The 27,557-nt window shown below is 35.1% G+C and overlaps 1 protein-coding gene and 1 non-coding gene across 6 annotated transcripts in view; both read left to right on the top strand.

Moving 5' to 3' along the window:
• Positions 1-27,557, top strand: part of COL4A5 (collagen type IV alpha 5 chain) — a 240,450-nt gene that overhangs the window by 146,447 nt on the left and 66,446 nt on the right. For all 5 annotated transcript variants that reach the window (XM_043459101.1, XM_043459098.1, XM_043459100.1 and 2 more), the window contains exons 9-24: positions 349-429; positions 2,174-2,236; positions 3,913-3,948; positions 4,128-4,169; positions 4,335-4,427; positions 5,784-5,837; positions 5,934-5,990; positions 6,274-6,318; positions 7,954-8,007; positions 9,523-9,564; positions 11,545-11,677; positions 19,506-19,679; positions 19,981-20,064; positions 24,361-24,453; positions 26,281-26,351; positions 26,628-26,819. In XM_043459101.1, the coding sequence (XP_043315036.1) occupies positions 349-429; positions 2,174-2,236; positions 3,913-3,948; positions 4,128-4,169; positions 4,335-4,427; positions 5,784-5,837; positions 5,934-5,990; positions 6,274-6,318; positions 7,954-8,007; positions 9,523-9,564; positions 11,545-11,677; positions 19,506-19,679; positions 19,981-20,064; positions 24,361-24,453; positions 26,281-26,351; positions 26,628-26,819 (1,314 nt within the window). The remainder of the gene's footprint in view (positions 1-348; positions 430-2,173; positions 2,237-3,912; positions 3,949-4,127; positions 4,170-4,334; positions 4,428-5,783; positions 5,838-5,933; positions 5,991-6,273; positions 6,319-7,953; positions 8,008-9,522; positions 9,565-11,544; positions 11,678-19,505; positions 19,680-19,980; positions 20,065-24,360; positions 24,454-26,280; positions 26,352-26,627; positions 26,820-27,557) is intronic.
• LOC122436120 lies at positions 5,155-5,259 on the top strand. The gene has a single exon (XR_006267890.1). It is a non-coding gene; the product is annotated as a U6 spliceosomal RNA (small nuclear RNA).

Here is a 27,557-nt window from a genome sequence, read left to right as displayed (position 1 = left end):
CCCAGTATATTATTAGCACAATGAGAACAGGTGTCTTGTTTTATCTTCTTTGCTATGAAGCATCCAAGGCCTAACACAATTCTTGGCAAATATTAATATTTAATGTTTTTCATGAATGAGTAACCAAAGGTATGATAGGTTCTTAACAAATTGACTGTACTTCCATGTACTGTACCCACTTCCTCATTTTCCTTTGAACAGTAAATGTATTCATTTAACTACTGAGGTCGCCTAAATCTTTGAGGACACTTATGTGACAAATTGAATGCTTAGTTCATTTTTTGTATTCTGGCCAGCTTTCCTGTATCATAACTATTACTTACAATCACCACTTATGGTTTCTTTCAGGGAGAACCAGGTAGTATAATTATGTCATCACTGCCAGGACCAAAGGGAAATCCAGGATATCCAGGTCCTCCTGGAATACAAGTAAGCATCTGCTGACTTTCTTCTTTGCCCTATTGATTAAATCAGATCACAGCATCACTTTTTTTTATCCTCAGCCTTATAGTATTCTCTATTTTCATTATAGAAATTAGCATCTGAGGTTTGATAGACATGGCAGGTATGTTGTATGTGAAAATAAAAGCAGTCTTGACCAGGGAGCTTTTTAAGAAGTGTGGCTTGTTCTTTTACCTTTCAAATCCAGTTTCCATGGAAATTTTTGTTTCAGAGTTTTGCAGCAGAAACAGCCTTCTATATAGTCTTATTTCTGTGTTGTGGAGATCAATAGCGTAGTAGGAGTAAATGGTCTGATTAAAAATTGCAGGTTTCCCATTCAAGGTATTTGAAGAATTCATTTATAACATTACCAGTTATGCATAACATATTAACATATTTTGAAGGCTGAAAGAATAAAATATATGTATAGTGAATGTCAAGTGTAATCTTAAGAAAAATTATCATGTCAGCCTACACATAACATACACAGAGATGACAACAACTTTTGGGGATTTATAGATTAGGGAATTAATTTTTTTAAGGTTTATATTTCATGAGGATTGCTCCTTTTGCCAAAAATAAAAATCAGTTCTTTCTAGTATTTGATCACTAAGATACAATGTCAGGGACTTTTTTCATTAATCACCTTAATACACACTTGATATCACCCATCCATATGTTCTTAAGTATTACCAATCTTTTCTAAATTTTACTGTATTATATTTGAAAATATAGCAGAATACATGCAAAGTATATGTAGGTTATAAAGCATAATTACCAAATGAGCACTTATGAACCCAATGCAGTGTTTAAGAACTAGAACATTGTAATTTTCAATCAACCTTTCTTGGCAGTCACATCCTTCTGCATTCCATTTCTTCTTAAAAGTAGTTTTATTACATGCACGTATATCATTAAACAAGAGTATTTAGCTTTTAAAGTAATATAAAATGTATGTGTAGTTTTCTGCAACTTTTTCTATTTGATATGTTAAGATTCACCCATATTATTGTATATGACTGCAGTTCATTCAGTTTCACTTTCATGTTACAGTCCATTTTTTGATAGACTAGAATTTGTTTCTCTGAACTCCTGTTGTTGGATATTTGGGTTGTTTGGAGATTTTTTAAATTATAAAATAACTCAGAATTTGTATCCAGATATAAAATTAATAGATTTCAAGGCAGTCAAATTTTCAACTTATTAAGATGCCTAATTTTGCTCCACAGCCATTACATCATTCCTTTAACTTTTGTCCCAGTTTTTCTCACTTCCCTCTTTGTGTTTAATTTTACTCATTTTTATTTTAAAATTAGAGAAGCCACCTTGAAACTAGTAGGCTTTCCCTTCCCATTTCTAGCATAAAAGCTCCACTAAATGGCCATCTTTATTGCTTCATATTTTAAAACTTCCTTACTATACGTTTGTCCCATATTCATTGTGTACCACTGTAAAACATAAGTTCTTTTTTTTTTTTTTTTAATTTATTTTTTTTTTCCAGTGGGTTTTGTCATACATTGATATGAATCAGCCATGGATTTACATGTATTCCCAATCCATTCTGTTTAGTTGAATTTCTTTATAGTCATTCAATCCTTTTATTCTACATTTTAAAATTCTGCTTCAGAATTATAGACTTGTAGAACAGAATTCTAGCAACTAAACTTAAATTTCACCCATTTAGTTCTTTATACAAGTTTTTTTTCTTATCCTTTTACTTTCTTTATAACAGGGCCCAGCTGGTCCCCCTGGTATACCAGGGCCAATTGGTCCCCCAGGACCACCAGGTTTGATGGTGAGCTTCCTTCTGTAATTTCATTTCTCCTCCTTGTCTTTCATTTTACAAATACTAATATTATTTTTTTTCATTTATTTTTATTAGTTGTACTAATATTATTTGTACTACTTGAAAGTATAATAAATTTGGTCTATAGTTTTCTTAAGTTTTCTTATATAGGAGATTCTATAGTGTTATGGTGAATAATATATATGCTAAATAATAACTCCATTTTATAGATGGAAAGAATGAGGTACACAAAAGGAAAGATTTAAAATAAAGTATCTTGGTGGTTAACTCTTGATGTGTCAGATTTGAAGTCACTTCTGGGGCCACCTTATGAAGTCTTCTAAGGCAATTCTTAAGTCACTTGATGAAGCATGTTTCTTCAGGATGCAGTTTTCTGTTAAAAAGGAATAAAAGTAGATATTCACACACACAAAAAACATCGGCTTTCATTTCTTAAGGACCTGTGACAGAACAGTAGGATTGGTGAGGGTAGTGAATCACTCTGAAATGGGATAAGGATTTTTATTTCCCAGGAAAGAAGCAAAAACTTATAAAGACCCTGAATGTGCAACCAGTTCTCTTACTTTACTACCTGTATCGTCACTTATATTTCTACTCTAATAAATTGTAAGTACTTTTACCCCTGAAATACTCAAATTTCATTTAAGTCATATTTTAAACTTAGAACTGTACTGTTGCCCTGTTAAAAGGGCAAGAAAATTGTACTTCAAAGTGATTTCTCATGTGCCACTCTTCTCTCATCTATCACCTATTTAAATGACAGTTTTCATTATACCTTTATAGACCATACATTTTTGCTTGTGACCATTGGTCCTCTATTCATGAATGAAAGAAATAATGAAATAATGTTTGATAAATACTAGAAGATCTACCAGAAAAAGATTGTAATTTCTGCTTTCTTAGAAATCTTTAGGAGAGGGTTAGAAAACCTCTTTGTTTAGTTTGTTTTAGTTGTAAATATCTTGCAAAACATGAGATTTTGGAGCATGATACTTTTTCCGAACTCTATTACAACCTTGGCCGACCCTAGGTGTATTGTTACACCTTGAATTTCCTTAATTCTTGTGACCACATAACACATTGACTCTGTTCTTAATGTCCCTACAATTAACCTTGATTCAACGTCTTAGAAATGCTACCAAGGTGTAATATGTGAATAAATAGATCAGTTGACATCAGGAGGTGATATCCCTGGACAGACAAATGCCAGTTTAACTTTTCAAACCTTAAAACATTCTCAAATATACAAATATCATATAAAATCAAATTGCATTAAAGAAGTAAGCACATGCCTTTTAGAACTGGACAGTTAATTGTCTAATGGTACCTAAGTTTAACCCATAATTCTGATATGATAAGTTTGATATTTGTTGAGATTAATTTTTGTATTGATTTTTGGCATGAGTGCTACCCCACGGCCTCTACCCATCCTTGCATTTCTTTCCTCACCCATTTGTAGCCTGTCAAGAGAAGTCACCGCTATCATCTAGTTTTTTAAAATCAATTTAAATATGTGTCTCTGACGAGAAAACAATGAGAAAAAAACCTCAGGAAATATTATTTTAAAGGACTTTTTTCAGTCCTTACTTCTATGAAACCAACTTATTTTTGATATACTCATTAATATAACTTTTTTTTCCTTTTTCTGTGTCTTTCACTCTTAGGGCCCTCCTGGCCCACCAGGACTTCCAGGACCAAAGGTAATTTTCTTCCTTTTAACATCTTTTATTTGGTGTGGATTTTTTTGTTGTTGTTGTTATTGTCAGTGAGGTTTTTTATTTAATTTGTTTATTTTTTAATTGGAGGAAAATTGCTTTACAATGGTGTGTTGGTTTCTGCCATAGTCAATGAGGTTTTAAATTCAAATCTCTCTCTTCAGGGGAATATGGGCTTAAATTTCCAGGGACCCAAGGGTGAGAAGGTGAGTAGAGAAAAAAGTTGATTATTCAACCCTCAGTTTTTTTCTTTCACAGTCATTTGAACTTGTCTTTTTGCTTCTTTCAACTAAATTAGCTTGCATGTTATATTATATTATTGTCTGTTTAAACTGTGAGATATTACTTTACTTATTTTATCTTGCAAACAGGGTGAGCAAGGTCTTCAGGGCCCCCCTGGGCCACCTGGGCAGATCAGTGAACAAAAAAGACCAATCGATGTAGAGTTTCAGAAAGGAGATCAGGTGAGTATGTAGGGAGGAAATCAATGAATATCTTGCTATGAAAGTGGCATTCCATTAAAATGCATTACAAGCTGGAATAAGGTTATTTGTGATAGTCTTTTTGAAAGAACAAGGATTAGAAATAATTAAAATTTTAAAATATCTTGACTGAGATATACTCTATATACTGTAAAATTCACCCATTTAAAGTGTACAATTACATTTATTTAATACATTCACATGATAGTCAAACAATCACTACAATCTGATTTTAGAACATTTTCATGAGCTCCCTGAACAAAACCCCACACCTATTAGTTATCACTTAATATTTTTCCCTAAACTTTCAAATCCTGAAATTTTAATTATATTAAACCACTGATTTAATTCTTGGCTCCAAAGATTTGCCTATTTTTGGACATTTTATATAAATGGAATCATACATGATATTATCTAGTTTCTTTTTTTTATTATAATCTTTTCAAGTTCATCTATGTTGTAGTGTGTATTAGTATTTTGTTCCTTTTTATGGCTGAGTTAATAGTCCTTTGCATGTGTATTCCCCATTTTTGTTTATTAATTCATCAGTTGATGGACACTTGACTTTTTTCCCATTTTTGTCTATTATGAATAATGCCTTTATGTACAAAATTAAGTCATTGTAAGATAGATTGTCACTGTTTTAGATGACCACGTTCTCTACATTTCACTGATATTCAGGGAGAAAGATGGTATTACTGATAAATTACTTCTCTTTGGTAGCACATGCACTAAAATTGGAATGATACAGAGAAGATTAGCATGGCCCCTACATAAGGATGTCCTGCAATTTCGTGAAATATTCCATATTTTGGCAGGGGGAGGCCTTCCCAGGTGGCACTAGTGGTAAAGAACTTGCCTGCTAATATAGGAGGTGTAAGAGATCCTGACTTGATCCCTGGGTCAGGAAGATGCCCTTGGCAACCCACTCCAGTATTCATACCTGGAGAATCCCATGGACAGAGGAGCCTGGCAGGCTACAGTCCATGGGGTCGCAAAGAGTTGGACATGACTGAAGTGACTTGGCATACATGCACTAGAGTAGATGAGGAGATAACATTATATTATTACAAAATATTTTATAAGAATAAAAATCATTAATACTTTAATTTGAAGTGCTTTCTTGCTCTTTACTTCAAAACTTGGCTTGTACATACACTAAAAATTAACTGAAATAAGCAAAGATGGCTCTAGATTTTTTTTTGCCTAGTAGATTTCAACTTTGAATTTGAAATATCTTTGGTTATAGTACATGAGTCTGTAGTTCAGCTAGTTAAAATTGTTCCTAACAGTACTAATAGTTTTAATATTGCTTTCCTTTTCCCTACCACTGCATAGGGACTTCCTGGTGACCGAGGGCCTCCTGGACTCCCAGGGATACGTGGTCCTCCAGTAAGTAACCTAAAATTCTTTAGCATCATTTAATGTAAATCGATAATCTCACATAGTACTCCATGAACCAATGTAAAATTACTTTTGTGTGTATAGGGTCCTCCAGGTGGTGTGAAAGGTGAGAAGGGTGAGCAAGGAGAGCCTGGCAAAAGAGTAAGTGTTATGGCTTCTAATATTCTTTGCAAAAAATTTTAAACATGTCTTTGCGCATGTACTCATGCACTGTGCATGTGTATAATTTTATTTTTTCCTCTTAAATCCTGCCTTCATTCCCTCAAAATGGCATGAATGACATATTTATTTATTTATTATAACATTAAAGTCCAGAAAGTCTACTGAAGAGAGTCCCAGGCTGGAAGAAAGCTTGTTATATCCTTTGACCTTATATTTCTAAATAACAAATTTATATTATCACATTTCCTTGAATCCTAAATAGGGTAAACCAGGCAAAGATGGAGAGAATGGCCAACCAGGAATTCCAGTGAGTATTTAAAATCCACCCTCCCTTCCAAATGGCAACATTTGTACATGTTGGTAAAGAAGCAGGATGGCAAAGAGGCTTGGGTTTGAAAATAGTTTAAATGAATTGAAATTATCCTTTCCATCTCTTTTAAATATGAGTTTGAAATTTTTATGTTTTTCAAGACAGATTTTTAAGTCAGATTTATTGAGATATAATTTGTATACAATAAAATGAACCATTTTGGTGCACAGTTCTGTGTGTTTTGACAAACACGTAAGTTGTGTAACAATCTCCATAATAAAAAACAGTTCCATCTCTCTCAAAAGTTCTCTCATGATCTTTCATAGTTATTCCCTCCCCGCCCCTCACCCAGTGTCCATTGAAGCAACTGATCTGTTCTCCATCTCTGTAATGTTGCTGACTCCAGAGTGTCATAAAAATGGAGTCATAGTGTATACAGCTTTTTGAATCAGAATTCTTTCACATAGTATAACACACTGTATTGTATATCAGTAGTTCATTCACTTTTAATTCCTAACCAGTATATGACTATATGGAGTACCAGGGTTTATACATTTACTCATTGAAGGGTATTTTGGTTGTTTCTGGTTTTGACCATCATGAATAAACTGCTAAAAACCTTCACATACTGTGTTTTGTGTGAACATAAGTTTTCTTTTTCCAGTTAAAGTTTTGACATATAATTCTAATTATTACCCAAAAAGAGGCAAGTAAAAATATGGAAGTCCAGGAACATTATTTCAGGCAGCCTTAGTATCAGGAGTATCCACCATAGATGTTAAAAGATGTTTTCAAGGACAGATAGAAAATTTGATGAAATTTGGAGACTACTCTGCAGGAAAGGGAGCATTCTTAATAAGACTGAAAGTTGTAAATATTCAATAGAATCAGATAAATTGATTTCTAAATAATTTTGCTAAACAGGCAGTCCTCAACTTACAAACTGTAGCTTCACCAATGGCTTAGACATATAAACTGGCATAAGTGAAAGTGAAAGTCACTCAGTTGTGTCCAGCTCTTTGCAACCCCATGGACTACACTGTCCATGGAATTCTCTGGGCCAGAATACTGGAGCGGGTAGCCTTTCTCTTCTCCAGAGTGGGGGATTCCAATTCAGGACCTCAGTTCCTGTCTTCTTTTGAAACAATGATTTATGCAATCATGATGTTCAATATTGCCTCTGTTTTTGACAGATATCCCTAGGGAAAAGGCTTTTCTCTGTTTGCACTGGGAGAAGTAAAATTAGGTCAAGTAATGGGATATTCTGGGAACCACCAGAAATGACAATTCTGTGGGGATGGGGCTTTGAAGAAGCTGGTTCTTTTCCTTCCAGTTGCTGCTATGCTGCTGGTCTTTACCTTGATTGTGAGCTGTTGGTTTTCAAGGCTGCTGTGGAACTGAGGAAGGGTGATGGGAATAGAGCCACAAACCACTTTGTTCTTACCAAGATTTAGTCTCTTTTTCCCCAAAAAATACATTTCCTGGATTGCTGCAAACCCTTGCTTAATTTCTAGAGTTCTAAAAAGATTGACCATTTTTGTCAATGTCTTGGTGCTTTTATGGAGGAGAGGAGCTTTGGAGGTTCTTACTCCACCATTTTTGCTGATGTCAGTGTCTTCTGTGTTTTTAAAGGGTTTGCCTGGTGATCCTGGTTTCCCTGGTGAGCCAGGAAGAGATGGAGAAAAGGTAAGAATTTTCAAACATCGAGGGAACTGCTTTTATTCTGGTTAGCACAGTTCTTTTCATCCCAGTTATAAATGAAAAAATTCTAAGTAACTAGCTTTTGTATTCAAACTATACCTTCTTTATCCATCTTTTGATGTTATTCCCTTTTCTCTTATACCAATTCCCTAAATTTTCATTCACTCTCCTAAATCACAGTCCATGTGATAGAAATACATGGAGAATTGTTTAACTTTAGCATTTCCATTGTTAAAAGCTGATGCCTTTACTTTGAGCATGTATCGGCAAAACTTTTGTTCTCCAGAAAGAGGATTCAGCACTATTTTAGTGAGGTCCTCATACTAAAAAAGGTTTATAGCTGTGAATTTAGAATGTTGCCACTAGACATTTCCATTCTCTAGGCAATGAGATTCTCTGGAAGCTCGTGACTAATTCCTTGTTGTTTTTTTTGTTGTTGTTGGCTGTTGTTTTTTCATTTGGCCATGCAGCCTGACTGAGGTCATTTGTTTAGTTCCCTATTTTAAAGGTGACTTTGAAAAAAATGTATGAAGCCCACAATTCCCATATTTATAGCAGATCACAAAACATCCATTTTTCCAATCTCTCTGGTTTTTAATTGCTTTCTATGAAAAGCTTTGTTTTGCAGGGACAGGAACATGTTAGAAACTTGAATGTACCCAGAGGGTACATGTTTTAATGGTGATTTTATCTCTAAACTAGATCCAAGTTCTAGACTGGTTTAAGAGGCACAACTAGAATAAAGGAAGATAATAAATACTCAAAGAATAAACTTTTGTTTTTCTAGTTGTATGTGAAGTTATAGGACAGAGTATCTCCTTGAACTAAAAGAAGCTTATAGATAGATGGAAGGTTTCTATGAATAAATCTCGAATGAAAGTAGAGGTGTGAGAGGTCCGCCTATTCTTGGGTCATGGCCAGTGGGATAGCAGTTGAATACTGTGATCTTCACCTGTTGTAGCTACTGGTTACGGGTAACAGTTTTGTCTGAGTTTGTCTTTCAGTAGATTCTAAGAGCAAAGTCACAAACCATTTATGATTTATTAGCTGTTCCTGGTGATAGTTAACTTCATCAGCCTTAAAATATCTGTCACTAATGGAAATGACACTAAATTTATGCCCCTGACAAGTTTTTTGAAAAAGACATGGCTAAATGTAAGAAAGGGGTAAAGATTTTAGCTGATTCTAGAAATACCAATTTTTTAATTCAGTGTGTTCTCTATGTTACAGCTAGAAATACCTTAGAAGTCTGGTCTATATATAAGGCAAAGAAGTTAATTGATTTGGTCAGCATCATATAGCTTGTAAATCTGACATAACAGCACAGGTTTTCCTAAGCTTAGCAAAGTAATGTTTTATTAACTCATTTTGTATTTCTCTTTGAGATTTTTTATTATGGATCTCTGGGTCTTTATGAATCTTAATTATCAGTTATATTTTTGAGGAAATTGATATTTTCATGTGATTTTTACTAATCTATTGTATAATTGTGTTGAATAGGGTCAAAAAGGTGACACTGGCCCACCTGGGCCTCCTGGACTTGTAAGTTTTTTTTCTTTCAGTTTTTATTTATTAAATTTATTACTGCATTTAAAATTTTGCGTCTTAATTATATACTCCATACATTTTCCTCATAGAACCCAAAATTCCAAGTCTTTATCAACTTCTCCTGTCTTAAAAGTCTTTACATGTAAAACTTCAGTGAGGTTGACCTCAAAGTGTTTGTATTGGTCTGCCTGTGTATTATTTCTCCATAATAAAGCTCCAAAATTATGGTATTAGGTTTTTTGCATAATGATTGCCAAATCATTTCTCAAGTAACCAGCAGGTGGTGCAAGTGTTGCTTACAAAGGTTCAAAAAAAGAAACTGTTGGGGAACTAGGGATTGGTCCTTTCCCCTGCAGGGCTCAGAAGAAAGATGGATTTGGTCTTAATAGATTTTCTCAATTTGTAATTGTCTGATTCACACCTCTTTCTTCCCAGAGTGTGTGCTTTCTAGGGGTTCTTCATAACAAATGTAGGAAACTGCTCTATAAAAGAATACTTAAGGGGTTTACAACTTTTCTGTCATATCTGTATTCATCATGAAATCCCAGTCACATATGTTTTCATTCTTATTAAAAATAAAATATCTCTGTTGCAGTTGACATATCGATTTTCCTTTCATTGAAATTTTCTAAGACTCCTGGCTTTAGACTTCAGTTGCAAAGGGGCAAGTGCCATAAACCCTATATGATAAGACATTTGAATAATGTTTATTTAATTATTTTTGTCCATAGTGAGTCTCAGATATTGATACTTGGTACTTTACCAAATCCAATGATGAGAATGTATTATATTTAAAGAAGATCTTAAGACAATTTTTATTTGCTTTCATTTTCAAATCAGAATTTTACTTTTCTAACAAATAATTTTTCTAAAAAATGAGATGATAGAATTTTGATGAGCATCAGAAGAAATGGAAATTTTGAGAGTGTATCCTGTTCAATAGCTCCCCTATGAACTACCATCCAAATTCTAGGTCCCACAAATGTCCATTTGTCTGAATATTTCTTATATCCAAAAGAGCCAGGATGAATATTGCCAGTAGGTGATAATTTCTATCTCAGACTGATAGTTGCTTAAATCTAAAGCTTACTTTACCTTTATAACTCTATGAAGTTAACCTCTTTATATTAGATTATTTAATATAAAATTCTTTAGGCATGAGGTTCTAAGAAGATAGAAAGGGCTAGTTAATTTTAATTAATAAAGCCCTCCTGGAAGAATGACTTTTCTTTTGCTTTTTAAGAAGAAAGAAATATGAGTTGACAAAGAGAAGGATTATGGGAAGGCATTATAGATATTTAGAATGGCATATTCAAAGGAAAAAGCAGGAATGTGCAAGATGCATGAAGTGGTTACAATCAGACTTCACTCTCCTAAAAAGTCATTGCTAGAACTATCAGGACATGAAACAGATGAGAGAGGTATTGGGAGTGAGAAGTATGTTTAGAGTCCAAGCTATAAAGTGACATGAAATATAATAAGAAGTAATGAGCAATTATGAGTGCTCTAACAGGAAACGTAACACCGAAAAATTGCTTTTTGAGGAAGTGTATCCTAGTAATAGATTTGGATTTAAAGGGAAAAGCTCAGAGTTGTTTCTGTTAGTCCAAGTATGAGGTAAGAATAGAAGCTGTCACAGGAAAGAAGGGAACAAATTGGAGAGACTTGTTTAACAAAGAATTATCAGGCTTAGGTGATTGGAATGAATTGAATTTGAATGATAAGAGACATCAAACATAATTCTAACTCTGTAAGCCTGGGGCTAAAGTGGATGGTAATATTGATACTGACATTGAACATTTTCTAATCTGTTGAAGCATGCTGCTCACAATCTATGTAAGGTCGTCTTAATGATTTTGCATCTGAACACTTTGTGAAAATGATGCATTGTAATCATATGGACCTACCAGGTTATTTTCAGAAAAATAAGTCTCTTCCTCTTTGAATTCCTTTATTTTTTCTTTCATAATAAAGGTAATACCTAGGCCTGGGACTGGTGTAACTGTAGGAGAAAAAGGAAACATTGGGTTACCTGGCTTGCCTGGAGATAAAGGAGATCGAGGATTTCCTGGAATTCAAGGTCCACCAGGCCTTCCTGGACCTCCAGGTAAATGAGACTGTACTGTACTTAATACCCTGTGTTTATAGTATCTTTACTAATCCATGTATACAGTATTATCATACTAGTTCCAGGGTGAGCATGGCACTAGAACACATAAGTATTTTTTAATTGACAGGAACTCCTCAGCTCTTACTATAACCTTTCCAAGTTCCTCATGTATACTTTAAAAAAATCAGAATTACTTTAATAGTGTCGTCTTACCATAAAAAATACCATTTTTTCTTTTGTTATTAATAAATTACACCAAACATTACTGTGACCCAAATATTAATCATTATACCTTTCATGCTGTTATGGTAGGAAACATTGTGCTAATGATGCCTAGTTAGGTAAGATTTACTGTATTTTTATGTAGTAAACAGCACTATCCACTTAGAATTCCAGAAACATCTACCTAGAAATCCCCATGGTGATTTTGCTATGCAGTAAAACCTTGGAGCTCAGTACTAATTTTATATCACTTCCTTATTGAAGATACACAGTAGAGTAGAGCACTTCTAATTTGGCCGCTAATTGAGCAGTGCCCTTGTTTAGCATGTTTATTTGGATGTTCTCTGAAATGAGGTGATAGTATACCTCTCATGTAAAATTTGAAAAAAAAAATCTTGTACAGTATCTGTCACACGTAGGTATTTAATAAATTATGGTTACTTTTCTATCAAAAATATTTGCCTAATGAAATGTTAACATGATGAGATGAGTGATGCTCAGTGTTTCTGCCAAGAAGAAAGAGAATAAGTTGTGGGTCCCCTTTTGCTTGAAGTATACCCTTTGGATTTCTATCTTCAAGATAGTGGACCAAAGACATACTGTGTATGGAAAATTCAGATAAGGAATTCTCCAAGGATATAGCAAAAAATTTAAAGTGTTAGATAGTATGAAATAAAATGTAAGACACACAGAGGATAAACCTAGATGTCCCAAAATCCAACATGGAGTTCAAAGAGAGAATAGGACAAGAAGCATATTTGAAAAATTAATGGTTAAAACTTCTAGCTATTTAAAGAAGGCATATTTCCCTGTAAAAAAGGTTATGAATTACAAAGCAAAAGTAATAATAATAATACAAAATTAATACAAAATACATACCTAAACACACTGTAAGGACATTTTAGAATTTAAGGATAAAAAGAAGTTCTTAAAAACTGTCTGAGACCCAAAGCAGATCACTTACAAAGCAGTGAGAGTCAGATGGAGATAATGGGGCACATTTTCAAAGTAATGAGGAAAAATAACTATGAATTTGAGATCCTATATTACATCAAACTGTCACCCTAGGGTGAATATGAGGACCTCCAGATCTCTGAAATAGTTACTGGAGCTTTTACTCCAAGAAGGAGGAAATGAATTCAGGATGAAGTTGGGAGTGGGGGTGACTAACATAGAAGAAACAATGGTTAAGAAAGATATTAATAAAGTATTTTAAGTCTAAATAAATATTGATCATAAAAAATAACATAAATATTTTAAGTAACAATATGGAAGTATAATTGTACATACTACTAACATAGAATATAGAGGTACAGAGAGAATGGGGAAGTGAAATTATATGGTTTATTGTCTTGTTAGAGGGAGAGAATATAAATACTATTAACTATATAAGTTTTTCAAAAAATACAGATTTTAGTCCCTAGGTTAAATATTTTAATAGTAAAGAATTAAAATAATATATATTTTAGAAAAGAATTAAAATAATATATATTACTTACTTGTTGAAGAAAGAAGATGACCAAAAATTGACCTATGTAATACAAGTAAGGTTTGGGACAAAACAGACACAGATAAACCTGAATAAATAGAAAAACATAAACTGACAAGAAGAAGTTAAAAACAAATCAATAACTTCAATAAATGTAAAAGGACTAAACACTGATTAATAAACAAAAGCTAAAATAAAATTGGAACAAAGTCTATATGCTGTGCACAGTAGACATATCTAAAGTAAAAGAATGTAGAAAATATGAAAATTAAGCAATGAGAAAATGTTAAGCAAATACTACCAAAAAGAAAGCTGGTTTAGCAATTCTAATATAGTATGAAATAGAATTAAATGCAAAAATGCATTACAAACAGATATTTCATATGGATAAATAGACAAATTATACCACAGTGGTATAAAAGTCATGAAAGTTACTCATCTAAAATTATAGCTTTGAATATGTAAAGTGAAAACTGATAAACTACAAGGGATAAATTGGAAATTCCCCAGTATATCAAGGAAGTGAAATGTAAATATGGATATAAATGATTTGAGTAACACAATCAAGCTGTATTTTTGAGGGAGAGAGAAAAATTTTGTGCAGCAGAGAATGTACATTCATTTCAAACACACATGAAGCATTTGTGTTGTGTAGCTTTGAAATTGTGTAGTCAAGAAATTGACTCTATTAGACCAGAAAAAAATCGTTTAAAAGTATATTCAGGATACTGTACATAGAAAATACTAAAGATAGTGTCAGAAAATTGCTAGAGCTAATCAGTGAATTTAGCAAAGTTGCAGAATACAAAATCAATACACAGAAATCACTTGCATTTCTATATACTAACAATGAAAAATCAGAAAGAGCAATTAAGGAATCAATCCCATTCACCATTGCAACAAAAAGAATCTAGGAATAAACTTACCTAAGGAGATGGAAAAACTGTACACAGAAAATTATAAGACACTAATGAAAGAAATCAAAGATGACATAAACAGATGGAGGGGTATTCCATGTTCCTGGGTAGGAAGAATCAATATTGTGAAAATGACTACAGTACCAAATGCAATCCCTACCAAATTACCAATGGCATTTTTCACAGAATTAGAACAAAAAATTTCACAATTCATATGGAAACACAAAAGACCACAAATAGCCAAAGCGGTCTTGAGAAAGAAGAATGGAGCTGGAGGAATCAAGCTTCCTGACTTCAGGTTATATTTTTAGATGAGTAAGTTTCATGACTTTCATATCATTGTGGTATAATTTGTCTATTTAGCCATATGAAATATCTGGTTTTAATGCATTTTTGCATTTAATTCTATTTCATACTGTATTAGAACTGCTAAACCAGCTTGCTTTTTGGTAGCATTTCCTCCCCTGGAGTAGGAAATGGCAGCCCACTCCAGTCTTCTTGCCTGGAGAATCCCATGGACAGAGGAGCCTGGTGGGCTACAGTCCATGGGGTCACAAAGAGTCAGACATGACTGAGTGACTTAGCACACAGCATAGCATGCGCACAAAGCTACAGTCATCAAGACAGTGTGGTACTGGCACAAAAACAGAAATATAGGCCAAGGGAAAAAGATAGAAAGCCCAGAAATAAACCCATGCACCTATGAGTACCTTATTTTTGACAAAGGAGGCAAGAATATACAATGGGTCAAAAAAGGAGGCAAGAATATACAATGGGTCAAAGACAGCTCCTTCAATAAATGGTGCTGGGAAAACTGGACAGCTACATGTGAAAGAATGAAATTAGAACACTTCCTAATACCATGCACAAAGATAAACTCAACATGGATTAAAGACCTAAATATAAGACCAGAAACTATAAAACTCTTAGAGGAAAACATAGGCAGAACACTCGATGACGTAAATCAAAGCAAGATCCTCTATGACCCACCTCCTAGAGTAATGGAAATAAAAACAAAAGTAAACAAGTGGGACCTGATTAAACTTAAAAGCTTTTGCACAGCAAAGGAAACTATAAGCAAGGTGAAAAGAAAACCCTCAGAATGGGAGAAAATAATAGCAAATGAAACAACTGAGAAAGGATTAATTTCCAAAATGTACAAGCAGCTCATACAACTCAATACCAGAAAAACAAACAACCCAATCTGAAAGTGGGGAAAAGACCTAAACAGACATTTCTCCAAAGATGACATATAGATGGCTAACAAACACATGAAAATGTGCTCAACATCACTCATTATTAGAGAAGTGCAAATCAAAACTACAATGAGATATAACCTCACACCGGTCAGAATGACCCTCATCAAAAAGTCTACAAACAATAAATGCTGGAGATGGTGTGGAGAAAATGGAACCCTCTTGCACTGTTGGTGGGAATGTAAATTGATACAACCACTATGGAAGACAGTATGGAGGTTCCTGAAAAAACTAGGAATAAAACCACCAGATGACCCAGCAATTCCACTCCTGGGCATATACCCTGAGGAAACCCAAATTGAAAGAGACACATGTATCCCATTGTTCATTGCAGCACTATTTACAATAGCTAGAACATTGGAGGCAACCTAGATGTCCTAGATCGACAGGTGAATGGGTAAAGAAGTTGTGGTATATATACACAATGGAATATTACTCAGCCATAAAAAGGAATGCATTTGAGTCAGTTCTAATGAGGTGGATGAACCTAGAACCTACTATACAGAGTGAAGTGAGTCAGAAAGAGAAAGATGAATACCTAACACACATATATGGAATCTAGAAAAATGGTACTGAAGAATTTATTTACAGGGCAGCAGTGGAGAAACAGACATAGAGAATAGACTTATGGACATGGGGGAGGGGAGGAGAGGGTGAGATGTATGGAAAGAGTAATATGGAAACTTACATTACCATGTGTAAAATAGATCGCCAATGGGAATTTGCTGTATGGCTCAGGAAACTCAAACAGGGGCTCTGTATCAGCCTAGAGGGGTGGGATGAGGAGGGAGATGGGGGGGAGGTTCAAAGGGAGGGGATATATGTATACCTATGGCTGATTCATGTTGAGGTTTGACAGAAAACAGCAAAATTCTGTAAAGCAATTATCCTTCAATAAAAAATAAATTAAAAAAAAAAGTATATGCAGGCCATACTCTGTGACCACAGTAAAATGAAATTAGAAATTAACAACAAAAACCATCAAATATTTTCATATTAAAGTGCACATTTGTAAATACCTCTATAGGTAAAGAGGATACAGAAATGGAGATGATGAACTACTAAATGCTAAACAATTTCATATCAAAATTCATTAGATATAGCCAAAAGTCTTACACTTAATTGATCACAAAATTAGAGATCCTAAACTTAAATGAGGTAAGTTGTAAAAATAGTAAGAAATAAAACAAGCACATGCCATTTGAAGCAACATGGATGGACCTAGATATTGTCATACTAAGTGAAGTCAGACAGAGAAAGATATCATGTGATACTGCTTATATGTGGAATCTAAAAAAAATAAAGGTACAAATGAACTTATCTACAAAACAGAAATAGAAGTACAGATGTAGAAAGCAAACTTATGGATATGGGGTGGGGGGATTGGAAGATTGGGATTGATATATGCACACTACTATATATGGACAGAGGAACCTGGCAGGCTACAGTCCATGGCATCTCAAAGAGTTGGTCACAACTGAGAGACATAGCACATGCATGCATGTGTGTGCACACACACACGTATAAAAACAGATAACTAGTAAGAACCTACTGTATAGCACAGGGAACTCTACTCATATGGAAAAGGAATCTAAAAAAGAGTGGATATATGTTTATGTATAACTGATTTACTTTGCTGTTTACCAGAAACTAACACAACATTGTAAGTCAACTATATGCCAATAAAAACTTTAAAATAGAAGCATAAACAAAACAGATGGAAAACTTGATAAAGGTCAAAATAAAGGAAGATCAAGATAAAGGCAGGAAAATACTCAAAATCAGTAAAGGAAAAAAGATACCATAAAATACAATTAAAATTCTTGAATTATAAGAAAACTATAAAATTGTCAATATTTTTGAAATTCTAGATGAAATATACATTCTTCATGAAACAGAAAACATGATTTAATAAAAATTTTCCTGAGAAAGTAGGACACCTAAGTAGATCAATTGCCATAGAAGATTTTGAAAAGTTAAAGGTCTCCCTGAAAAAGTATTGGTTTTGCGGGTAGGTTTATAGAGTTGTATAAATGAATTTTACCAAGTTCTTGAGCAGGCAATTCTCATAGTTTAAAAACTGTTTCAGAACATTCTTTTTAAAAGGAAATTCAATTTAACAGTTGATACCAAACCACCAAGGAGATACACTGGAAGTGACTATAGTTCAATATTATTTATGAATGTAGGAATAACAATCTTAAATATTATCAATTCAGAAGTATATTAAATAATATATTTGTGACTGAATAGTATTTACCCTAAGATTACAAGGATGGTTCAACATTACTTTAATTGACTACATTGACATATTAAAAAGGAATAGGCCAATAGATAAAAAGAAAACAGTCAAAATTTAATACCTATTTATTTTTAAAAGGAAAAAAATTCTTAAACTAAGATTGGAAGGGAACTATCTCAATTTGATGAAGCAGTCTACTTCATACAGGAAGTACAGGACTGTGCAGGAAATATACTTTGTGGTGAAACATCAGGAGTATTCCCATTCAAGTCAAGAATAAGATAAAGATGGTCACCAGTGGTCACCAGGGTCACCAATGCTATTTGTTCTTGTACTAAAGATCCCAGCCAGTGCGCTTAAGTCTGGAAGAAAAAAAGAGGTATATGGATGGAAAACAAAAAACAAAAAAACCCCACATTTTGGTTATTCATAAGCCATGTGATTATCTATTCAGAGAACCTAAAAGAATCAAATGATGAATTATCAGAACTTAATGTTTGCAAGGTAGCCAAATATGAGATATGAGTTGCAAATTTAAGTAATTTGCTTTAAGCCAGCAAGAAAATAATTACACTTATAAGAGGAGAAAAATTTAGTTAACAATAGTAACAACAATAAAATTCACATTAGCAATCAAATTTACCCATGAATAAACCTAACAAAAGATGTGTAAGATCTCTTTGCATAACTTTGTAAAAAATTATTAAATAATATAAAATTAATAAATAAATGGAAAAATATATCAAGTAATTATTACTTGATGTGGGAATTCAGTATTATATACAGGTGATTCTACCAAAATTTAATCTTTAAATTCAAATTAAAATTCATTTTAATTGAATTAGAATTGAATAAAAATCTCATTCAAAATTCCAGTGATTTTTTAAAATGTAACTGATAAGCTGGTTCTGAAATTTATTTAGAAGAATAAATTTGTAAGTGTAGTGGAGATGGTTTTCAAAAGAACAAAGATGAGTATATTTTCCTTGCCAGATTTGAAAATATTATAAAGCTGCAGTAATGAAAAAATGTGTTAGTGGTGCAGGAAAGGACAGTAGAACAGAAGAATGTCCAGAAACAGAGCCATGTTTACCTGAGAACTTTGAGATGCCTCTTCTCCTGTCAGTGGCTTTCTAGTATTTCAGAGATTAAGAAATCATAGTGTCAAAGTGTACAGAGTTAGTTACTAGTACGTTTCCAAAAGTAATGTGAGTGTTAGTTGCTCAGTCCTGTCCAGCTCTTTGCAACCCCATGGACTGAGGCCCTCCAGGCTCCTCTGTTCATCGGATTCTCCAGGCAAGAATACTGGAGTAGGTGCCATTTCCTTCTCCGGGAGATCTTCCCGACCCAGGGATCAAACCTGGGTCTCCCACATTGCGGGCAGATTATTATTTTTTTTTTTTTTTACCACTTGAGCCACCAGGGAAGCCCTCCAAAAGTAATAAAACTACTTTATTCTTTCTTATATTCAAACTGGTACTTACATTATTGGGACTTTCCATCTTTTCTCTACATGTTGATTCTCATAGAAAAAAATAAGAACATAGCTGGTATTATACATAAAAAAAATAAGACCATAACTGATATTATACATTAAAGGAAGATCTTATCATTACTTAATGTCTCATTGAGACCCAAAGTAATATGTCTAAAATAAGATCATTTTGATCACTTTAATGAGTATTTGTTTTTATCTTAGGACCTGCAGTTATAGGTCCTCCTGGACCCCCTGGCTTTCCTGGGGAAAGGGGACAGAAAGGTGACGAAGGTCCACCTGGAATTTCCATTCCTGGATCTCCTGGACTTGATGGACAGCCTGGGGCTCCTGGCCCTCCCGGCCCCCCTGGCCCTCCCGGCCCTCACATCCCTCCTAGTAAGCTATATACTTTTCTCCTATTAAGTTCTGTTGTTGTATTTGTTTTATCTTCATTTATAAGTGAATCTGATGGTTTGCATCTTTCTTGTATTTCTGATAACTAAGAGAGTCTTCTGCTGCTTCTACTTTTGATTTATGGTGATTGTTTGATACTTAAATTTGTTATTCAAATTATCATTAATATTGTAGAAACAACTGAAAATAAATCTTTTTTTTCCTAGCCTATCAGACTTTCTTTTTGTTGAGTCTTCTGGATATTTTACAATTGGCTTGCTATTATTGCTTTATCTTATCTCAGGTGATAAGATATGTGAAGCAGGCCCTCCTGGCCCTCCAGGATCTCCAGGTGATAGAGGACTCCAAGGAGAACAAGGAATGAAAGGTTTGAACCCCATATTTCTTCATTCTTTCAAGTCATCAGCAAAATTCCCTATATCCTCCGCCCTTCCTCAGCCACTCACTCCCATGGTCAGACCCCAAGACCATACATTACCAATAGTGAACACTTCCAAATTTTGATTTCCTGACCACTATATCCTATCTTTCTAGCTCACTACCTCTAATAACCTGACTAATAACATTACTTCAAACTCAGTGAAACCTGCCAACCTTTATTATCCCTCAGCCTTTTGAAGTCTTTTCTTATCTCTTAACCCAGCTTAAATTCCATGATCAATCGTTGTAGTCAATCCCATGCATAAACTTTTTACTTCTTTGCCCTCCTCTCCTGCCATTGGAACCAAAACATAGCCCTGGTAATTCAATAATTCTGGGAAATAGTGAAGGACAGGAAAGCCTGGCGTGCTGCAGTCCACGGGGTTGCTAAGAGTCGGGCACGACTGAGTGACTGAACAACAACAAATTCCAAATTACCACCTCTTCTGAGCCTGCACCTGGTTTTCTCTTTTCAAACTTCTAACACATCCTTTTCTATTCTTATTTTAGGATTCTGACTTTGCTTCCTCCTCCACAGACCAGTTGAAGCAATAACAAGAGAACTTTCACAAATTGCCACCACTACCACATTTATTCTGCCTCCTGCTGATCGTTACTGCTCCTATCTAAAACAGTTCTTCTTTGTACAATAGATTCCATTTCCTCTTGTTTCCCTCAAAGATTCATTTGAGAAATTCTTGTCTCTCCCATATCATCAATTTTTCTCTTTCACTGGATCATTCCTGCTGCTGCTGCTAAGTCGCTTCAGTCGTGTCTGACTCTGTGCGACCCCATAGATGGCAGCCCACCAGGCTCCCCTGTCCCTGGGATTCTCCAGGCAAGAACACTGGAGTGGATTGCCATTTCCTTCTCCAATGCATGAAAGTGAAAAGTGAAAGTGAAGTAGTTCAGTCATGTCCAACTCTTTGTGACCCCATGGACTGCAGCCCACCAGGCTCCTCTGTCCATGGGATTTTTCCAGGCAAGAGTACTGGAGTGGGGTGCCATTGCCTTCTCCGGGATCATTCCTAGCAGTATATAAATATGCATTTGTTTACCCATCTAAAAATATCTTAGCATAACCTCACTTCAGCTGCTAGATACTACTCTATTCCTATTCTTTCATTTGCAGCAAAACTCTTCAAGAATTTTCTACTCACTGTCTCTAGATAACTCTCCTCTCCTCTCATTTTCTGTTAGTGAAATGAAAGTCACTCAGTCGTGTCTGACTCTTTGTGACCCCATGGACTATATAGTCCTTGGAATTCTACAGGCAAGAATACTGGAGAAGGTAGCCTTTCCCTTCTCCAGAGGATCTTCTCAGCCCAGGGACTGAACCCAGGTCTCCCACATTGCAGGCAGATTCCTTACCAGCTGAGCCACCAGGGAAGCCCAAGAATATTGGAGTGGGTAGCCTATCCCTTCTCCAGTGGATCTTCCTGTCCCAGGAATTGAACTGGGGTCTCCTGCATTGCAGGCGGATTCTTTATAAGCTGAACTATCAGGAAAGCCCATCATTTTCTGTTAAGCATACTCCAATCAGGACTCGCCCCCCACACACATACCCGCATCACTCCATAGATGCTGTTTTTGTCAAAGTCACCAGTAGCCTGTGTGTGTTAAGTTGCTTCAATGTTGTCCAACTCTTTGCAACCATATGAGCTATAGCCCACCAGGCTCCTCTGTCCATGGGATTATTCACTGCCAATTCAAATATTGTCTCAGTCCTTATTTTACTTGATTTTTGCATTCTTTAAACAGTTTATTCACTTGGTTTTCAATAAATTCCATGCTCTGTTTTTATTCCTTCCTCCCTGGCATATATGTGAAAGAGAGCCATTGTGACTGGAATGGAGTGAGCATAGGTCAGGGTGCATGGCAGGGCTGGGAGGAGAACTGTAGAATATGATGTAATATAATCTGAGGGAGGGGACAGTCTGTGGCAGATCATACAGGACCTCGTAAGACATTGTGATGATTTTATCTTTTATGTGGAAAGTGTTGAAAGTGAAAGTGTTATTTGCTCAGTCTTGTCCAACTCTTTGTGACCCCACGAACTGTAGCCCAAAAGGCTCCTCTGTCCTTGGGATTCTCCAGGCAAGAATACTGGCATGGATTACCATTTCCTTCTCCAGGGGATATTCCTGACCCAGGGATCGAACCCAAGTCTCCTGCATTGCAGGCAGAATCTTTATCGACTGAGCTACACACACACACACACACACACACACACATATAGTAGATATGTATCTATATAGATATGTCTCTCCCTATATATACTCTGCCTCTATATGTCTCTATATGTATATCTCTATATGTGTATCTATCATCTCACATGTAACTGCTATCTAAATCAAAATACAGAACTTAACCAGGATTCTAGAAGACTCTCTTGTGCATCCTAGTCAGCACTCGCAAAGGTAACCACTGTTTTGTCCTCTATCAGTTTGCCTTGAACTTTGTAGAAATGGAATCATATAGGCCCTTTTATGTCTTAGTATTTTATCTGGTTTGTTTTGCTTAATATTATATCTATTAAATATTCCAAAATATCCATTCTAATGTTAATGGACATTTGGTCTGGGGTTATTATGAATAAAGCTGCTATGAACATTCATATATATATTATGTCATACATACATATGTGTATGTATATATACATATATATATGTATGTATGTATTATAGGATATAAGCATTCATTCCTGTTGTGTAAACATCATGATGGAATTGCTGGGATATAGGATAGGTATAGATTTTGATTCCATAGATATCACCAAACCATTTGACAAAGAGAATTTAGTTTCCACTTCTCTCACAATTATTGATGCTGAGCCTCTTATAGTTTGTACATTCTCTTTGTAGAGTACTTATTTTTTTCTGCATTTAATTGGGTTGTTGGATATATGTATCACAAATATATTCTCCCATTCTGTGACTTGATTTTTTACTCATGTCTTTACTTGAAGAGAGGTTGTTAATTAACAAATCAAATGATAAACGTCCTCTTTTATGATTAGTGCTGTTTCTGTTCTATTTTAGAAATCTTTGCTTACCCCAAGGACCTGATGATATTCCTCTATGTTTTCTTCTAAAAGCTTTATTGTTTTCCTTTTTTATTTTGACCTTTGATGTGTATTGAAGTCATCCTTGATTCCCCCCTTCTTTTGCATTCTATGTGTGATCCATGAGAAAACCCCATTGGCTGTATCTTCAGATATGTCCAGAATCTAACCAATTCGTGTCCTGTTCATTGCTGTCACTCTGGAATGAGCTGCCATCTCTCCTAGATCACTTCAGCAGTAGCCACTTACATAGTTAACCTGTTTCCATCCTTGTACTTAGATCACATTCTTAACATAGCAACCTGAGTCCTCCTTTTAAAACTTGTCCTATCATGTTGCTTTTCTGTTTAATTTCTTCTCCTAGATTCTTATTTTACTCACAGTAAAAGCCACAGTCTTCACGGTGGCCTATATGATATTTTATGATATGCCACTTGTTATAACCTGTTAATGGTCTGAGCTGGTTTCCCTTTCTCACTCTATTCCAGTAATATCTTCTCCTTGATATTCCTTCTGTGTGCTAGACGTGGCTACTCTTTCTGCCTGGACTGCTCTACAGTTGTTGCACACATGCCATGTCCTTTAAGTTTTTATTTTTATCATATGTCATCTTCTCAATGGTTTCTATCCTGACTGTCTTATTCAAAATTGCAATCTGCCACCCATCCCTAAGCATATCCAGTTTCACTTACTCAGCCAATGGTAGAATGTGAGCACCATGAACATACGGATTTTGTCTGTTTTGTTTATCATATTATTATAGACTCCTCGAATAGTGCTTGGCACATAGTAGATGCTCAGTAAATATCTATCAAATGAATTGATTCTAAATATAAGCTTCTCTAACTACACTGTTGTGTGGGAATGTTGTCCTTTAGTGCTAACTTCCTTGTGCTCAGTCACTCAGTCATGTCCAACTTTTTGCAACCCCATGGACTGTAGCCCGCCAGGCTTCTCTGTCCATGGGCTTTTCCAGGCAAGAATACTGGAGTGGGTTGCCGTTTCCTCTTCCAAGGGATCTTACCAACCCAGGGATCGAACTGGCTTGTTCTGCATTGGCCAGGATATTCTTTACCACTGATCCCCCTGGGAATCCCCACTAAGTTCTTTAGAACCTGTCTAAAGAAGATATATGTAACCATTCAAGTAAAATTTGTTTTTTATTATGGTTTTCTCTAGGTGACAAAGGTGACACCTGCTTCAACTGTATTGGAACTGGTGTTTCAGGGCCTCCAGGTCAGCCTGGTTTGCCAGGTCTTCCAGGTCCCCCAGGTAAAACATTCTGCCTCAGGGCAACCTTTAAAATATTCCTGGCTAGATATTAGATATTAGAATGATGCCAGTTTCTCATTTTATAGCTAGTCGTTCATATTCATAAGTAACTGAATATGAAATATCACTATCTGCTATGAAATAAATTATGCTTGCTCTTGCTTTCTGTACCTGAAGCTACCTACATTTTCTATTAAAGCATTTCAACAATATTATTCCAGGAAAAATATCTTCCTTATTTTCCTTATGGTGAAGAAAATAACTTAAACAGAGTCAGACTTTTTAATTCCAGAAAACTGGGGGAAATGTTCATAATGCTTGACTCCTAAATATCATTTCCAGTGGCAGATTCTAGTCATTGGGATGTATCACATGTTGTCATTGAGAAATGGGGCTTTTACTAGATTTTGGCAATCAACTGCCAATATTCCTCTTTATTTATTTTAATTTTTAAAAGTTAAAAATTAAAAACTGTTCCTCTGTTTTTGTAATTTTCATTGGAGTACCATTGATCTATAATGTGTTAATTTCTGCAGTGCAAAGTAAATCAGACACATATACATATATCCACCCTTTTTTAGATTCTTTTCCCATATAAGCCGTTACAAAGTATTGAGTAGAGTTCCCTGTGCTATGCAGAAGGTCCTTTTTAATAAATTATCTATTTTATGTATAGTGGTGTGTATGTGTCAATCCCAGTCTCCCAGTTTATCTCCCACTTACTCCCAGGTAGCCATAAATTTGTTTTCTACATCTGTGACTCTACTTCTATTTTGTAGATAAGTTCATTTGTACTATTTTTTTAGATTCCACATATAAGCAGTATCATATTGCCTTCCTCTTTCTATATATAACTCCTCCTTCCACATTTCTAAGCAGAACTGTATTTGATATCCATCAGACCCACAACTCTTTCACTTAGCTGCCTCTTGGAGTATCCCAATATTCTCTTGAAATCACACGTTATGTCTGAGTCAGTGAGGGCTGAGAATAGACACCAGATCTCTTACCTTTCTGTCTGATGTATCTCCCTAATGAACCAATTCATTTGGTGCTTGGAAATAGATTTTCAGCAAATCTAATAGCTGCCCCTGGAAGTTCATCATCTAGCCTTGTACTTCTGGTCTAGTGGTTTTCAAACTTGGGAGTGCATCAGAATTATTTGGAGGGCTTGTTAAAATCCATATTCCTGGGTCCCACCCCCACAATTTCTGATTCAGTAGACCTGAGATGGAGGGCCCAAGAATTAGCATTTCTAGCCAGTACCCAGGTGGTGCCAATGCATCTATTTCAGGGACCCATTTTGAAAATGCTGCTTTAGTAATATTTCCTCTAGTCTTTGAGCACCAGTCCTTTTTCATAAAGTTAATTTTAGGGAATGATAAACCAAATAAAGAACTGGTAGGAATTTAGGAAAATTGTTTAAGTAAGAACAGATAAAAATATACAGACTTTGTCCTTATCTCGTTCTGCCTTTGACAATGGGATGGTTATGGAAGCCAAGTACTTCTATGCATAGTACTTGGTAGCTGCAAGCTTTGGGACACTTTGGAATTGGAAATACCTAAGGATACAATGTTGTATATACCATGAAAGGTTAGATTTACCTAAAAGAAAGGATGATCTCTGTATCTTGAGAACATGAAATAGAGAAATGAAAATGTGACTTGTCAAATGAGATTGATGTTCTTACTTTAAGACTTGACTTCCTGACTTGCTGATGTTTATATCGCTTTATCAAGATTTCAAGCCCAAAGCTCATATGACTCTGTGTGTGTGTGTGTGTGTGTGTGTGTGTGTGTGTGTGTGTGTGTTTGTGTGTATTAGGATCTCTTGGTTTCCCTGGACAGAAGGGTGAAAAAGGACACGCTGGTGCAACCGGTCCCAAAGGATTAACCGTAAGTTTTGAGTATATTATAGAGCAAAAGAAATAGAAGAAACCCATTTACACCTTGAGTTTTCACTTGTGGATATATATAAAGGAAATTTAGTTTTTATATTATGATTTATTTGGTTCTTTTACTCTTGCTGGCTCATGTGTCTCATTTGACTCATAGCTTTGTACACTAAATGTTATTGGGCAGGTTGACTGGATAAATTGAAGAAAGTATTAGAAAAAAAGAAACTGATTTTCTTCTTCTGTCTCTTCTTTTATTTCTTTTTTAACCCCTCAGGGCATACCAGGAGCTCCAGGTGCTCCAGGCTTTCCTGGACCTAAAGGTGAACCCGGTGACATCCTCACATTTCCAGGAATGAAGGGTGACAAAGGAGATTTGGGTTCCCCTGGAGTTCCAGGGCTTCCTGGTTTACCTGGCACCCCTGGACAGGATGGATTGCCAGGACTTCCTGGCCCCAAAGGAGAACCTGTGAGTTGGTTTGATATTCTTGATTTTGTGGTGTCAAATTGTTAGTGATGTTTTCTAGGATGGGCCTGGTGCTTAGTTGAACATCTAATAAATGCTTAAAAGAATGTGATTATATGTACTAATGGCACATTGTTATTGACTATGTAGAGTTTCTTTATAATTCTTTTCTCTAAGTGGTTTTGTTAATTCTTTCTGCTTAACCCACTATTATGTTGAATACGGTTTGCTATGACCAAATAGGCAGAAGGTTAAGATGCCTATAGATCAGTGTAAGTTTCCCCTTTTCTTATCCCACATAGCCTTGTCTGGTTTTGTCTAGACCTGACAACAGAAGTCTAATTTGGTTTATATACAGTAAGCTTAGAGATTAGTGTGAGTAGATGGCTGTGTTAAATGTGCCATGGAGCCTAAAGATTGAACGTAAATGAGTAGAGTCTTATTTTGTGCGCAACATACAGCACAGGATATTTAGGTAGAAAGTGATACTTTATAAAATGTTAACTAGCCTATAAACTTCTTGACTTAACACTAGAATGTAAGCTTCATGAACATAGAGACTTTAGTCTATTTTTATTCTTTGCTTTTTCACCAGCTCCTGGCACATAGTAGGAACTCAAAAAATATTTGTTGAATGAAAGAATGTATAAATAGAGTGATCACACATACCATCCCATAGTAACACACACTCAGTTTTTAAGAACTGTTATGGCTATATCATTTCTCTAGCTGTACTAAGTA

The sequence above is a fragment of the Cervus canadensis genome, chromosome X (assembly GCF_019320065.1).
Source record: "Cervus canadensis isolate Bull #8, Minnesota chromosome X, ASM1932006v1, whole genome shotgun sequence".
Taxonomy (NCBI): Eukaryota; Metazoa; Chordata; class Mammalia; order Artiodactyla; family Cervidae; genus Cervus; species Cervus canadensis.
The sequence above is the reverse complement of the archived record's forward strand: the minus strand, read 5'-3'. Positions and strand labels throughout refer to the sequence as shown.